At 45.4% G+C, this 15,659-nt stretch overlaps 1 protein-coding gene across 1 annotated transcript in view; it reads left to right on the top strand.

Moving 5' to 3' along the window:
- LARS1 (leucyl-tRNA synthetase 1) overlaps window positions 1–15,659 on the top strand; it is a 95,886-nt gene that overhangs the window by 67,846 nt on the left and 12,381 nt on the right. Inside the window, exons 21-28 of the mRNA XM_069764067.1 lie at window positions 1,205–1,262; window positions 1,750–1,813; window positions 2,013–2,196; window positions 5,005–5,095; window positions 10,496–10,636; window positions 13,457–13,597; window positions 13,683–13,793; window positions 15,351–15,461. Of these exons, the coding sequence (XP_069620168.1) occupies window positions 1,205–1,262; window positions 1,750–1,813; window positions 2,013–2,196; window positions 5,005–5,095; window positions 10,496–10,636; window positions 13,457–13,597; window positions 13,683–13,793; window positions 15,351–15,461 (901 nt within the window). The remainder of the gene's footprint in view (window positions 1–1,204; window positions 1,263–1,749; window positions 1,814–2,012; window positions 2,197–5,004; window positions 5,096–10,495; window positions 10,637–13,456; window positions 13,598–13,682; window positions 13,794–15,350; window positions 15,462–15,659) is intronic.

Here is a 15,659-nt window from a genome sequence, read left to right as displayed (position 1 = left end):
CACACCATTCTCCATATATTATAGTGAGCCCACATACAGTATAATGACCCAACACTGTATAATGGCACCCACATAGCCCTCCACACAGTATGATGGACCCCACACAAACTTTCACACTGGATAATTGCTTGCATGCAGTATTAAGTCTACTACATAGCCCTCCAAATAGTATAGTAGCCCCCATATAGTCTTCCATATGGTATAATGCTCCCAATAGTCCTCCATAGAGTATAATGCACTCCCCATAGTCCTCCATATAGTATAATGCACTCCCCATAGTCCTCCATATAGAATAACGCACGCCTCATAGTCTTCCTTATAGTATAATGTACTCCCCATAGTCCTTCATACAGTATTATGCACTCCTCCTCATCCTCTTTATAGTGTAATGCATTCCCCATAGTCCTCCATATAGAATAACGCACTCCCCATAGTCCTCCTTATAGTATAATGCACTCTCCATAGTCCTTCATACAGTATTATGCATTCCCCATCGTCCTCCATACAGTACTATGAGCTCCCTATAGTCCTCCATTTAGTATAATGCACTCCTCCTAGTCCTCCATACAATATGATGCACTCCCCATAGTCCTCCATACAGTATAATGTACCCGATAGTCCTCCATACCATGTTCTGACCACCACAATTCTCACTGATTTAAAAAAAAAAAAATACAATACTCTCTTCTCCTCCTCGTTACCCTGCTGCTCCAGTCTCTGCAGCAAGCGTTTTGAGTGCCCGCCCATCTCAGTGCAGAGGGCACAATGTAGTAATGTTATCACGCCCGCTGCGCTGAGATGTCTGACATCGAGGATGAATGATAGGGGAGGAAGCGTCAGCTGACATGATCTCTTTTCATCATTGCTTCCAACTATATACTGATAAAGTTGAACTTGTAATCACGGGCACACAAGGTTGCGGCGCTGGCACCGGGTCCCCCGGCTCACGAGACCCATAGTGGCTGTGTGGCTGGGAATTGTGTCCCTCTGCTCTGCCGCAAAGTTTAACTGTATTGGCGTGCTGCGCATGCTGATACAAATAAAGGTAGCTTGGCTCCAGGTGGGTCCCTCGGAGTGTGTGGCCGTGGGCGACTGCAACCTCTGCCCTTCCTGTAGCAAGTGTACCATTGTGAGGGAACCTTAGACCAATCGGTGTACAATCAACTCTTTAACCTTTTATTTTCCCTCTTTATTTTTGCTTTAGTGGGAAGTGGCCAGTAGCTGTTAGGGCAAATGGACACTTGCTGCTTAATTCAGAAAAGGTATAGTATGGCCATTCCTCTATTGTGAAGAGCTATTCAATTTTGCTTTAAAAAGTTTGTCCTTGGCTGAAGTATTGATAAGCTAGCCCTGGGATAGGTTATCAATAGGAAATCGGTGGGGAACCTGCTTTCCCACCAATCAGCCTAGAACTGCACAGGCTGGACTTGGAAATAAACTATGTATGGGGTGGGAAACTGCAGCTTAGCAGCCACTGACAAGGACTGCAGTTCATCTCCCATTGAAGAGAATGTACTGCAGTACTGGCAGCAACCACTAAGCAGTGTATGGCGCTGTTGTGTCCTGCCCATTTATTGCTTGGTTCCAGCTGCTTCTGGTGCAGTTGCCAACTGATTGGTGGAGGTAGCCCGCCAGTCTCGTAACGATGACCTATCTTAAGGATAGGTTTTAAAACTTCACCCCAGGACAACCCCTTTAAATTCCATGTCTTTTTCTTTTATGTCCAATGCCATTTTTCTGTTTCATTAGATGTCCAAGTCAACTGGAAACTTCCTAACATTGAGTGACGCTGTCGACAAGTTCTCAGCAGATGGTTTGTGTGCTTTTTACCTTTTTTTAAAGCATAGGATTGTATTTATCTACGTACTGATAAGTGAAGGTGTGTGACAATCTAGACCCCTTTGGTCAATGCTGAAATGCAGTGCTAGAAATCTTTAGTTTACATGATCTGCCCATAACAGGACCATGGTAAATCCAGTATTAATCCCAAATGTCCGTGTATTTTCTATTAGGCATGCGGCTTGCCCTGGCTGATGCTGGGGATACTGTGGAAGACGCTAACTTTGTGGAAGCCATGGCTGATGCCGGCATTCTACGTTTGTACACTTGGGTTGAATGGGTTAAAGAAATGCTCGCCAACTTTGACAGCCTGAGAAGCGGCACCGACCATACGTACAATGACCGGGTGTTTGAAAGGTAGGTTTTACTTTTATTTTTCCTATAAGAATTGGGGACATATCTATCAAAACTACCGAAAAGATAACGGTCTTTGTTGCCCGTAACAACCAATCATCTCACAGCTTTCATTTTACCTGATCTGTTTGAAAACAGAAAGCTGAGAGCTGATTGGTTGCGATGGGAACCAGTTTATCTTTTTAGATTCTTGATAAGTCGGGCCCCTATTCTATTCTGCAGAAAAACAATATTAGTCTCTAGTTACCTTGTGCTCTGCTGCCGATTAACTATTTGTATACATTTATGAAAAGGTAAAAATAGCCTCCTTATAGTCTATTACTTTTCTGGCAAAGTGCAAAGTAGCGCCAGCACTTAGAGCCCTGCTGCCAGGAGGAAATTAGCTTTCGTTTCATTGGGGAACACAGGTAACCATTGATGTATGCTGCTGTCGAGCTTTATTCCTCCTTGCAGCGCTCGGCATCCAGTCACCGCTCAGTGTACAGAGCTGTACTCGGGTGTTTTATGTCTTTAGTGGCAGTGGATGGACCACTTAAATCTCTGACAGCAGGATATAACACTGGCTAGACGGAAGCACGTCAAAAATCCTGCCCATCGGTGCCCTTGTCATGTGATTGTGGGGCACCAATGGGTTGTGATAACAGCCGGGGGCTACAGAAGACCCCTTTGCCTGTCATTGTGAATCTCCTGTGAATGTCGGCTCACAGCCGGCGTTCATAGGAGATAGTGTTTTTTGCTATACATAGCAGTGCTACAGCTATGTGATGTATAGCAGAGGCGATCGGATGATCAATGCTGCAAGTCTCCTAAGGCTGCGTGTCCACGATCAGGATGGCCGGCGGTATCGTCGGAGCGGCTTAGCCGCTCTGCGCTAAGCCCCGCCCCCTTCTGGGACGCGATGATGCTGGATGTGTTCACAGCACACATCCGGCATCATCGCACCCATCGCATAGGGCCCTGTGCTATATCTTGCGGCGACGCAGCGTCGCCGCAAGATATACGGACATGCTGCGATCTGAAAAGTCGCGCAGCATGTCCGGAGTCGCAGGGCCGCCGCGTGCGTGTTACCACGCATAGTGGAGACGGGATTTCATTAAATCCCCTCCACTATGCTGTAACATCTGGACGCTGCGTGTCTGACGCTGTGGCTCTATGCAGCGTCAGACACGCAGCGTTTCCTGCACGTGGAAACATACCCTAAGGGGACTATTAAATAAAGTAAAAAGTGAAGAAAGAAAAAGCTGTTAAATATGAAAATAAAAAAAACAACTTTTTTTTTACCACAGTGAAAATAAAACTATGTAAAAACATACACCTATTTGGTATCGCTGTATTCAGAAATGTCAGATCTATCAAAATGTAGAGTAAATTAATGAGATCAGTAAACGGCGTAATGAGAGAAAAACATTGCGTCAGAATTCCATGGTTTTTTTTGTCTACCTCAACATTGCAATAAAATGCAACAACAGGCAATGAAAACAGTGTATGTGCCCCAAAATGGTATCAATAAAAACATCAGATCGGCACGCAAAAAATAAGCCCTCAGCTAACCCGAGATCACGAAAAATGGAGAAGCCATTGGAAAAGGCGACAAATACAAACTTTTTAATACAAATTTTCGATTTTTTTTTTCTCCATTTAAATAAAAAATAAACTAGACATGTTTGGTATCTGCGTACTCCTACTGACCTAGGGAATCATATTACTTATTTCACCGCACTTGGTAAAAAAAAAAAAAAAACAGAAAATGGCCATGGCGTGAAAGGGTTGAAGGTTTTGCAGTCTTAGTACAGGCCATAGATATAAAGTTGACACCTGTCAAATCAGTTGTCAAAAGATTGCAAGCTTATAAGAGCGGCACGTCCCCTTCGTCGCTTACACTGCTTCTTTCAGCAGAACTTTATTTTTGCAGTGTCTGTGTGTTGAGATCGCAGCTCAGTCCCATTCACTTGGATAGGATGAAGCTTTAATGTTGAGTACACAGTAAAAGTGCAGGGCTTGCCTGGTAAACGGTGAGGAGGATGCCGTGCTCGCTCTACTACCAAGACCCCTGCAAACAGCTGATTGTGGGTATGCCAAGAGTCAGACCCTCCACAACGTAAGGGAAACCCATCAGCAAATAAATGAAAATGGTATTTACCTTCAGCCATAGCGATGGTCTGTCGGGTAATACGATTATAGACATAAGTAGCAGTGTAATGGGAAGCATGGCTGCAGGCAGAAAATTAAGTTGTATTCTCCATCCAGTCGCTCGCTTCCAGCCGTCTTGGCAGGGCTAGGCTGTGATCAGTTGGCACTCATTACACAGTGACCGATTACCTTTAAAATTGGTGGTTGTTCCCATGAAAGGGCCATAAATCTGGACAACTGCTTAACGATTTTCTTAAGACCTCCAAGAAAATGCTCCTTATTAGTGATGAGTGAGTATACTTGTTGCTCGGGTTTTCACGAGCACGCTCGGGTGGTCTCCGAGTATTTGTTAGTGTTCGGAGATTTATTTTTCGTCTCCTCAGCTGCATGGTTTACGGCTGCTAGACAGCCTGAGTACACGTAAGTCATGCAGCTGAGGCGACGAAAGCTAAATCTCCTAGCACTAACAAATACAAAGAGACCCCCCTCCCCCCCCCCCCCCAAGCGTGCTCGGGAAAACTCAAGCAACGAGTATACTCGCTCATTTCTTCAATTATTTAATATATTAATACTAAAAAACAGTTGAGATCACTGAGTATATCAGTTAGTTTAGTTTTTTTTTAAATTATACGATATTATCCTTTTGTCATTCTAACTGTAACCCTGACCTCTTCTCTTCAGTGAGATGAATGCTGGAATTTTGAAAACTGAGCAGAACTATGAAAAAATGATGTTTAAAGAAGCATTAAAAACCGGGTTCTTTGAGTTTCAGGTGAGAATTGTAGTTTCCTTACATGTGAGGCAGACTTTGATTCTTTTCCTGTGCTGTAGGTCTCCTCGTGCCCTTTTGCTGATGTTGTGCATGCAGCGATCATCCATACCAATTGTTCCCATCTCGTCACCAAAACTGCTCTGAGCCATAGAGGCATGGACTCTTGTAGACCTGAAGGTGCCCTGTGGTGTCTGGCACTTAGGTCGTACTTGCACTTTCTGTAAGTTGTGTGAAGCGGCCTCCATGGATCGGTCGTCTTTTTCTAGACCACCATGTTTGATCCGATTGAGATCTGGGAAATTCAGAGGGGCCTGAGCAAAACTGTGAGTCTCATAGTTGCTCACATTGTGCTTGTTCTGGGTAATGAAATAAAGCCATTTCTTTCTTGCCTCATTGGGGGACACAGGTAGCCATGGGTGTATGCTGTTGTCACTAGGAGGCTGACACTATGCAAATAAAGAAGTAACTCCTCCCCGGCAGTATACACCCTCCGACAGGCACCAGGCAACTCAGTTTTTTCTTAGTGTCTGTAGGAGGCGGACGTAGATCTAACACCAGATCCGCATTTTTTTTACAGGGATTTGTTTTGTTTATTAACCTTTTCCCTTTCTTTTTCAGATTTTTCCTTCAGGGTAACAGGGTGCAGTTTTCTCACCCTGTTTTCCCCACTTTGAGCGACCGAGAGAGCAGTGTGGTATCACCCACATCGCACCCTCTCGGACCCGCTGGGCAGGACTTGTCCCGTGTCACCCTTCGGGTGTTCAGGGTGACCTTCTTCCTCGGTGGCCGGTCCTGCCCATTTCCCCTCCTCATCCCTCTCCCCGGAGTGGGCTGAGAGTAAGATGGCGGTCCCTTCCAGTGACCCTCTCCCCCTGGTTAGGAGTCGACGCCGTCTTCTGCGCCGGTGAGTTCGTAGCGCGGGATGGAGGACTTCTTCCAGGATCCTCTCCTACCAGGGATCCTGATGGTTCTTCATTTCCAGATAGGGGATCTTCAATCAACAAAGCCCCCCTCCCCCCCCTTCCTTCCCCCACCCTGCCCGGCAGCGATTTCCATATATCCTACCAGGCTTCCCTTTTGATAGGGGAGAGGGTCGCATTTTCAGGCGCTGGGACGCGCTAAACCACGGGGAAAGGGCTTCACAGAACGCCGGCATTCTTTCCCTCCTTTTTATTTAAACTTGCAGGCGCGCACCCGCCATTCTTTTCTGTCTCTCCTGGCTTTTCTCCTTCTTTTGGCACTTGAGCGCCCTCTGGTGGCGGCCGGCAGTATTGCGGCCGGGAATCTTTCAGCGCTGCTGGGGGCGTTTCTTTTGCTTCCCCCTTCAGCGCTTGTGTCCGCCCACAGCGTCGCGCTCTCTCAGCGCTCTTTCTACCACTTCCTGCTCCCTGTCAGCGTCTGCACACCTTGTGGGACAGAAGATTTTCTGGGGAACACAGGCACCTGCGGCTACCGCTGTCGCTGTTTTTCAGCAGGCTCAGCGCTACTGCTCTCTCGGGCTCAACTCCTCCCGGCAGTACTTCTCCGCTCCAGGACAAGGTAATATCCACCTATGTCCGACCCCACCCCGACCTTTGCCACTACGGCCATCCATTATGCCTGCGCTCACTGTAAGAAAAAGTGGGCCTCAGGTCAGCCTTCACCTTTCTGCCCGTCCTGCGTTCCTCCCACCATGTCAGGAAGCTCCTAGGTCCCGGGATGAGTGCACCCCCCCCCCCTCCCCCCGGAGTGGGCGGTTGCTATGTCTCAATCAGTGTCCGACCTGACTAAGGTGTCTCAGTCCCTGGTCCAGGCACTTGAATGTATCCTGCTTCTCTCTAATGCCACCAGTGCCACGAACGCCTCACACGGCGATTCGCTCGCACCTGTCCAAGACCCTCACAGAGGCAGACCGGACAAAAGAGACAGAAAAAGGACCTTATCTAGATCCTCTTCCAGTTCCCTGGATGGGATTCCCCTATCTGTCCGTTCCCCCTCCTCGCAGGCGGACGTCGGGTCTGACCTATCCTCTGTCGGAATCTGACTCTGATGCAGATCAGACTTCCAGAACACAGGAGATGGTCGATAGCCTTATTTCGGCTATCATTCAGACGCTTGATCTTAAGGAGGATGAAGCGAGCTCTCAGGACGTCTCCGTTGCGTTTAAACGGATTAAACATCCCTCTAGGGTTTTTCCTAATCACAAGGAGTTTGATAACACTACCTCTACACACTGGGAAAATCTTGGCAAGCGTTTCCCTGGCAGGAAACGGCTTGATGTGTTATACCCTTTTCACTCCGACCTTGTTTCCAAATGGTCCGAGTCTCCTAAGGTCGACCCTCCCGTCTCCAGGCTATCCTCGCAGACGGTTCTGTCTATCCCGGATGCGGCTTCCCTTAAGGATCCCACGGACAGGCAAATCGAGGCATTAGCAAAATTGGCATTTGAGGCTTCCGGAGCCTCCCTCTGCTCTAGTTTCGCCTCGTCCTGGGTAGCCAAGGCTGTGTCAGCCTGGGCCAAAACCCTGCGCAGGAGCATTTTGGCCTCTGCTCCTGCTGAGGAACTGTCTGAATTGGCGGATCAGATTTCTCTTGCGGGAAAATACCTCATGAATGCCTCCCTTGATGCAGCGGCCTGCTCCACCAGGGCTAACCGCAACATTGTGGCCATTCGCCGGATTCTCTGGCTAAAAGCGTGGAACGCTGACCCCGCTTCTAAAAAATCCCTCAATGGTCTGCCCTTCCAGGGTTCTAGACTCTTCGGCACGCAGCTGGATCAAATGATCTCGGACGCTACGGGTGGTAAGAGTACCTCCTTACCCCAATACAAGCCGAAACGTCCCTTCAACCGGAGGGGCCCCCAGTCCTTTTGTCCCTTTCGGTCCTTCGCCTCCTCAGGAAACCCCAACCAGGACCGTTCTTCCTCGCAAGGAAACCGAAGAAAACCTTCTTTCAGGCCTCCACAGCGCTGGAGGGCTAAGAGCCACCCCGCAAGACCATCTGGATCTCGGGGCCTCAGGTTCTCTAATAAATGACGGGTCGCCCCCACCTGGAAATCCCTCCAGGGTGGGAGGCCGACTTCTCCTGTTCTCAGAGGTGTGGCTTTCGGTAGTCGACGACGCCTGGGTCAGGGAGATCGTCACTTCGGGCTACAAGATAGAATTTTCTTTGCCCCCGGGAAGACGTTTCCTGCTCTCTCGTCCTCACACACAGCCCTCCCACCTCTCAGGACTTCTCCTGAGAGGTTCCTGTTTTTTTTTAGCATTTTGCAAGTGAAATTAGCTTGCAGAATGCTAAAGTTTTCCAAGCGATCTGTAGCATCGCTTGGAAAACTGACTGAGAGGTTCGTCACACTTGTCAAACATAGTGTTTGACAAGTGTAACCAACTTTTTACTATAGATGCTGCCTATGCAGCATCAATAGTAAATGATGGAATGTTTAAAAATAATAAAAAAAAAATAAAAAAAAATGGTTATACTTACCTACAGACAGCCGATCTCCTCAGCGGCGTCTGTTCCTACAGATGGTGTGTGTGCAGGACCTTCGATGACGTCACGGTCACGCGACCAATCACAAGACGGTGACGTCATCGCAGGTCCTTCACACACCTTCTACAGGAACGGAAGTGGCAACGTGCACCGATGAGAGGCGGGAAGACTCCGGGGCCATCAGAGGGTGAGTATATCACTATTTTATTTTAATTCTTTTTTTTTTACCAATTATATGGTGCCCAGTCCGTGGAGGAGTCTCCTCTCCTCCACCCTGGGTACCAACCGCACATAATCTGCTTACTTCCCGCATGGTGTGCACAGCCCCATGCGGAAAGTAAGCAGATCAATGTATTCTTAGGTGTGCGGAAGCCCCGCAATTCCGCAAATTTAATGAACATGTTGCTTTTTTTTCCGCAATGCGATTTTTTTTCGTGGAAAAAAAAGCAACATTTGCACCAGAAATGCGGAATAGACTGTAAATAATAGGAGGCATATGTAAGCGTTTTTTTCGCGTTTTTATCGCGAAAAACACGAAAAAAACGCGAAAAATACTGAACGTGTGCACATGGCCTGAAGGGTCAGATTTCCACTCTGTCCATTATTTTTCAAAGAGACATGGCCTCCCTGAGGCCATGTTCTCAGGTGAGAACCTTCATCCAGGGGGTCGCTCATATAGCTCCCCCTTATCGTCCTCCTGTCGAGCCTTGGGACCTCAACCTCGCTTTGGACGCCCTCCAGCGTGCGCCTTTTGAACCGATTCGGGACATTTCCTTCTCGCTTCTATCCTGGAAGGTGGCCTTTTTGGTCGCCATCACCTCCATTAGAAGAGTGTCGGAGCTGGCGGCATTATCCTGTCCTCCCTTCCTAGTCCTTCATCAGGACAAAGTGGTTCTTCGTCCGGCTCCTTCCTTTCTACCAAAGGTTGTTTCGGCTTTTCACATCAATGAGGACATTGTCCTCCCTTCCTTGTGCCCTTCCCCGGTTCATCCCTTGAAGAAATCTCTTCACAAGTTGGATGTGGTCAGGGCTATACAAATTTATCTCGCCAGAACTGCCTCTTTTCGTCAGGCCGATTCTCTGTTCATCGTCTCGGAAGGGCGGCGAAAGGGGCTCCCCGCCTCCAAGTCTACAATTGCTCGTTGGATCCGTTCGGCGGTTTTGGAGGCATACCATGTTCAAGACAAACGGCCTCCGTCGGGGGTGAAGGCTCACTCTACCCGGGCTGTGGGAGCTTCCTGGGCAGTTCGTCACCAAGCTTCGGCCTCGCAGGTTTGCAAGGCCGCAACGTGGTCATCCATTCACACCTTTGTAAAATTCTACAAAGTGCATATTCAGGCTTCTGCGGATGCGAGCCTGGGTAGGAGGATACTGCAGGTGGTGGTTTCTGACCGGCCGACCTAACTCCTCTTTTTCTGCAGAATATCCCGCCCTAGGGACTGCTTTTGGACGTCCCATGGTTACCTGTGTCCCCGAATGAGGCGAGAAAGAAAGAGGGATTTTTGTTTCTTACCGTAAAATCTTTCTTGAAGCCTTCATTGGGGGACACAGCACCCTCCCTTTATATTATACCGTATTGGCCAACGTGCCGTTGTTGAGGGTTGGTACATAGGTTGAGTTTTATTCTTGTTCCTACTACTGCTTTTGCACCAACTGAATTGCCTGGTGCCTGTCGGAGGGTGTATACTGCCAGGGAAGAGTTATCCTTTTTTATTTGCATAGTGTCAGCCTCCTAGGGCCAGCAGCATACACCCATTGTTACCTGTGTCCCCCAATGAAGGCTCCAAGAAAGACATTTTACGGTAAGAACCAAAAATCCCTCTCTTTCTCCATTTGTTGTTATTTTCCACTATGTCCTCCATCTATGTCCTTATTAACAGCAGGATATGCAATATACCATACCACATCTCTCTACTTACCATTGTTTTGCAGGCTGCAAAGGATAAATACAGAGAACTCGCCATTGAAGGCATGCACCAAGCCTTAGTCTTCCGCTTTATTGAAATCCAGACGTTGCTGCTGGCTCCCATCTGTCCTCATTTGTGTGAATATGTGTGGTCACTACTCGGGAAGGTATGTCATACTGCTAGCCTCTAAAATGTTATCCTGTAGCACTGATTACATAGAAGTGTGTTTATTAACCTCTACCCGACAAATGACAAATGTCTGGTCCCTGACTTCCAAGCCAAGCCCTCGTCTTTCCCGGCAGATGATGGGTGAGTTATTCAGCAATCATCTGCCTCTAACAGCCATGGGTGCAGCGTAGCTCTGCCTGCGGTTGTTAGAGATTAACAGCAGCATTTAACACATGCCTTCAGGGGGTCGCATCATTCCAGGTGATCACAGGGTGCCAGTGGTTTGCAATTGAAGCCAGTGGTCTCCTGAAGACCTTTGTGCTTGTCATGACATGTCTCCTGTGAAAGCAATAGAAGTACTTGGCACTCAAAAAGTTGCAGTGAATGAAAACAAGATTAATTGGCAATCCTCATACTTAACGTTTCGTTCCTACTTATGGACCTTCATCAGAACTGGACAAAAGATATAATAATAAATGATGGGTGATAATGAAAATAAATAAATGAACATATATACACACACACACACACACACACCCCAAAATTGAAGGCAGCACGCCAGTGAGTAGAAATTCACGTACAGGTTATTGGCCTTGAAAAAGGTCCACGTTTGGGATCAAAATGTTGCATATGGGCTGGTAAACTGCACGTGAATTTCTACTTACTAGCGTGCTGCCTTCAATTTTTTTGATTTATTTACAAGGTTTGGTACATGCCTGCAAGGCTTTTGCACCCAACAATATTTTGTTTGTGCTGCTTTTTGTTTTTCTGTTTATTTATATATCATTTTGGAGTAGATACAATGTTTTGATTCAATTTTGTTTCTCATTACGCCGTTTACTGATGTGATTAATTTATTTTATATTTTGATACATTGGACATTTCTGAATGCAGAGATACCAAATATGTGTATGTTATTATATTGTTGTACAAGTGAGCAGACAATCACAGGTGCAGTTCCCTTAAGGAAACTAACAAACACAGTAAAAAGTGGGAAAAAAAAGTTTTTAAGAATATGGGAAAAAAATATAAAAGTTCAAATCCCTCCCCTTGAAAAGTAAAAAAATTTTTTAAAAAAAGACAACAAAACAATACATGTATTTGGTATTGCTGCATTCTCATAAGTCCGGTCTATCAAAATATGAAATAATCAGATTAGTAAACCGTGTAACAAGAAAAAAAATAAACTTAAATGCCTGAATTACAAAACTGCAGTAAAATGCAATGAGGCCATCAAAATATTGTATCTAACCCAAAAGGGTATCAGTAAAAATGTCAGATCAGGGCGCAAAAAATAAGCCGTCACCCTGCCCTATATAAAATGGAATATGGCGACACAAGCAACATTGTTCTTAGAATTTTCCGGGGTTTTTTTTCACCGCTTAAATGAAAAAAATATGTATGTTTGTTTGTATCTGTGTAATCGTACTGACCTGGAGAATTATATTGCCCGATCAGTTTTACCGTATGGTGAACATGGTAAATAACCCTCCCCCCTCCTCCTTCCTCCCCCCCCCAAAAAAAAAATATGTTGAAGTTACACTTTTTTTGCAGTTTCAATGTATTTGAATTTTTTCCCCACCTTCCAGTGCATCACATAATAAAATGGTGTCATTCAAAAGTACAACTCATGTTGCAAAAAAAACAAGCCATCATATGGGTATGTGGATGAAAAACAAAAGGTTAGGGTTCTCACAAGAAAGGGAGGAAAAACAAAAAATGAAAATAGCCTGGTCATGAGGGGATTAAAGGGTCCTACGCCCTGTCATGCTGATGATGATTATGTGGTATGCTAAGTGGATACGGCATGTTACGCGGATAGTCTGATGAATACATCTGCAGCAATTTTTTTTTCCATTTTTCTAGTGAGAAAGATTTCTGTGTTGAGAAACACTTTCCTCTATATAAAAAGTGTTTTCCTCTCTCCAGCTCCAGCACTTCATGCTTCGTTCATTGGGAGTGTAAATAGGGATCCGTGCGTCTATAGAAATGTCTGCCCACCGGCATTTTAAGATGCTGTAAATTGTAGCAAATGTCTACAATTTGAGTCTCTAAAGGAAATGGTACTTTTCTCTTTGACTTGCATCTGACGCCATGGCGCTAAAGTACCTCTTATTTTTGGCACAGAATAAATGTCCTCATATTTTTGATTGCAAATTGCCTCTTCAGAGAGGATTAAGACGAACTCTATAGCGCCACCTGTTGGAAGTAGCGATCCTACAAGTCACAATCAACCCTTTATCGAGTCTTGCATTATGACTTGGGATAAAAGCCAAATTAGAATCTCAATTTGCAAACACGGTGTTTTCGGGCTAATGGCCCCTCATCAGCGCAAAGTATGAGATCTGATTTGGCTAGGTGAGAGGCTCTGGACTGAGGAATAAGGGGTAAGGTTTCTCCTTGTGGAGAGTGACCTGCTATAATCAGCTGTTATAACTGGCAAACGCTGCACTTAATGTAGCATTACGTTGTGTGGACTTCAAAATTTAATACAGAACTGTACCAAATCTGCTACAACAGGACATGTCTTCAAAGTGGCTTTCAGAGTGGGGTCGCAACTCTATAACCGCCACATGCCTCACTAGTTACTAATACGCAGCTGCTTTCTTCGTGTTAGGGACAAGTGTACCCATGTTGGAATAATGTGAGATTATGGGTAGATTATAAATTTGATTTATGTGTTGACAGATCTTTGGAAACAGTATATTTTCTTGAAATGAGTATTCCCTTTTGTGCTATAAGTAGTGACGAGGATCTGGTTTCCTCATCACTTGCTTGTATAGAGCATAGCTAATATGTCATACTGGGTTTTCTACAGCCGGCTTCACTTATGCATGCGTCCTGGCCAGTCGCCGGCCCAGCAGATGAAGTCCTGATCCGCTCCTCGCAGTACTTAACAGAAACTGCTCACGACCTGCGGCTCCGACTCAAGAACTACATGGCTCCGGCTAAGGGGAAGGTAAGGGTGTGCATGTGTTTGAAGCATTATCTGCTATATGCCGTCCTGCCTCACAAGGCTTATTCATCACGTTCTACTTTTTCAGAAAGGGGACAAAGCGCCACCTCTGAAGCCATCGCATTGCACCATCTACGTGGCCAAGACATATCCACCATGGCAACACATTACGTTATCAGCCCTCCGCAGGCATTATGAGGTGAGCTGCCTGGCAGAATTCTACGTATTGTCAAGAGGGTGATTTGGCAGAACTGGATTGTGGTTCAGAATGAGCGAACAATGTAACGGTATGAATATTGGATTCAACTGCAGAGTCGCCAAATATTGCGCAGATAAAGCCTGGACACACAGCGCTTCTTTCCCAAACTTGATGTTTGCACCCAGTCTGCGGCTCTCATAAGCAGCTTTCATAAGGAGGTTCAAACTACCAACTGACTGACCTATGTAGGATATGACAAAGTGGCTAATATTGCTGGCTGATGCTGTCTGGATACTTTGTGTGACTTTAGAAGGTTAATGGTGTGCTGTAGGTTTAGTCTCTTGTGGAAGTGACGGGCAGTGAAGCATATCACTTATTAGTAATTGTATCTATGTACATAGTTCTAGACAGAGATTATGAGCCCTCTCTATCCCCATTAGGACTTTCTAAATTGACCCACATACTTTTTTTTGTGTGTGTGTGTGCTGCTATTCAACAGGGCTAACCACTGAACCACCATGCTTAAAGTGCTAATCACTGAACCATACTTCAATGATATGCTAATCCCTGAGTTACCATCTTCAATAATGTGATAACCACTGAACTATACATCAGTGATATGCTAATCCCGGAGTTAGCATGTTTCAATAATGTGCGAACTGCTGAACCACCATGCTTCAATAATGTGCTAACTACTGAACCACCATGCTTCTATAATGTGCCAACTACTGACCCACCATTTTTCAATAATCTAACCACCGAACCATATTTCAATAGTGTGATAACCACTTAACCACCATATTTCAATAAAGTTCTAATTACTGAACCATCATTCTTTACTAATGTTTAATCCACCATGCTTCAATGATGTGATTATAATGTGAAACATATAATGGTTACACTGAACCACTATTCTCCAGTAATGTGCTAACCACTGAATCACCACCGTTCAATAATATGCTAACCACTGAACCACCATACTTCAATAATATGCTAACCACTGAACCACCATACTTCAATAATATGCTAACCACTGAACCACCATACTTCAATAATATGCTAACCACTGACCCACTATGCTTCAACAATGCTTCAACAATGTGCTAACCACTGAACCACCATTCTCCAGTAATGCGCTATCCACTGAATCATCACCCTTCAATAATATGCTAACCACTGAACCACCATACTTCAATAATGTGCTAACCACTGAACCACTATGCTTCAATAATGTGCTAATTACTGAATCACTATGCTTCAATAATGTGCTAACCATTGAGCCACCATTCTCCAGTAATGCGCTAACGACTGAATCATCACCCTTCAATAATATGCTAACCACTGAACCACCATGCTTCAGTAGTGTGCTAATCAGTGACCCACCAAGATGTCCTTTGATAATGTTCTTTTGGAGGGTTCAGGGAGGTTGCAGGAACCCTTCGTTGGTTTGTGACACGTCACTTTCTTATGTAACAAGCTGATCGTACATAGCCATCTTACAGCTACTGTACTTCATCTAATTGCCCCATTTTATTGCTTTTTCTGTGTTTTCATTAGGCAAATGGTGGCCACCTGCCAGATAATAAAATCATATCGACAGAACTGAATGGCTTACCTGAGCTGAAGAAATACATGAAGCGAGTCATGCCGTTTGTTGCTATGATCAAGGTAAGGAAAGACTTGTCATTTATGTTATCTTTGTGCGTTTTTGTCAACTGTCAGTGTTCTTTTAGGAGGAAAATCTGGGACTATTGTATAATGTTCCTTGTTGAGGGTTTATTTTTTTAGCCTGGCATGGCAATTAGCTAGACCTTTCATATATTAGTGTAAACTTTTGCTGGCACTCCGTTTCTACCCAATTTACCG

Source organism: Ranitomeya imitator, chromosome 4, assembly GCF_032444005.1.
Source record: "Ranitomeya imitator isolate aRanImi1 chromosome 4, aRanImi1.pri, whole genome shotgun sequence".
NCBI classification, from domain to species: Eukaryota; Metazoa; Chordata; class Amphibia; order Anura; family Dendrobatidae; genus Ranitomeya; species Ranitomeya imitator.
This window is presented reverse-complemented; position numbering and strand designations above follow the sequence as displayed.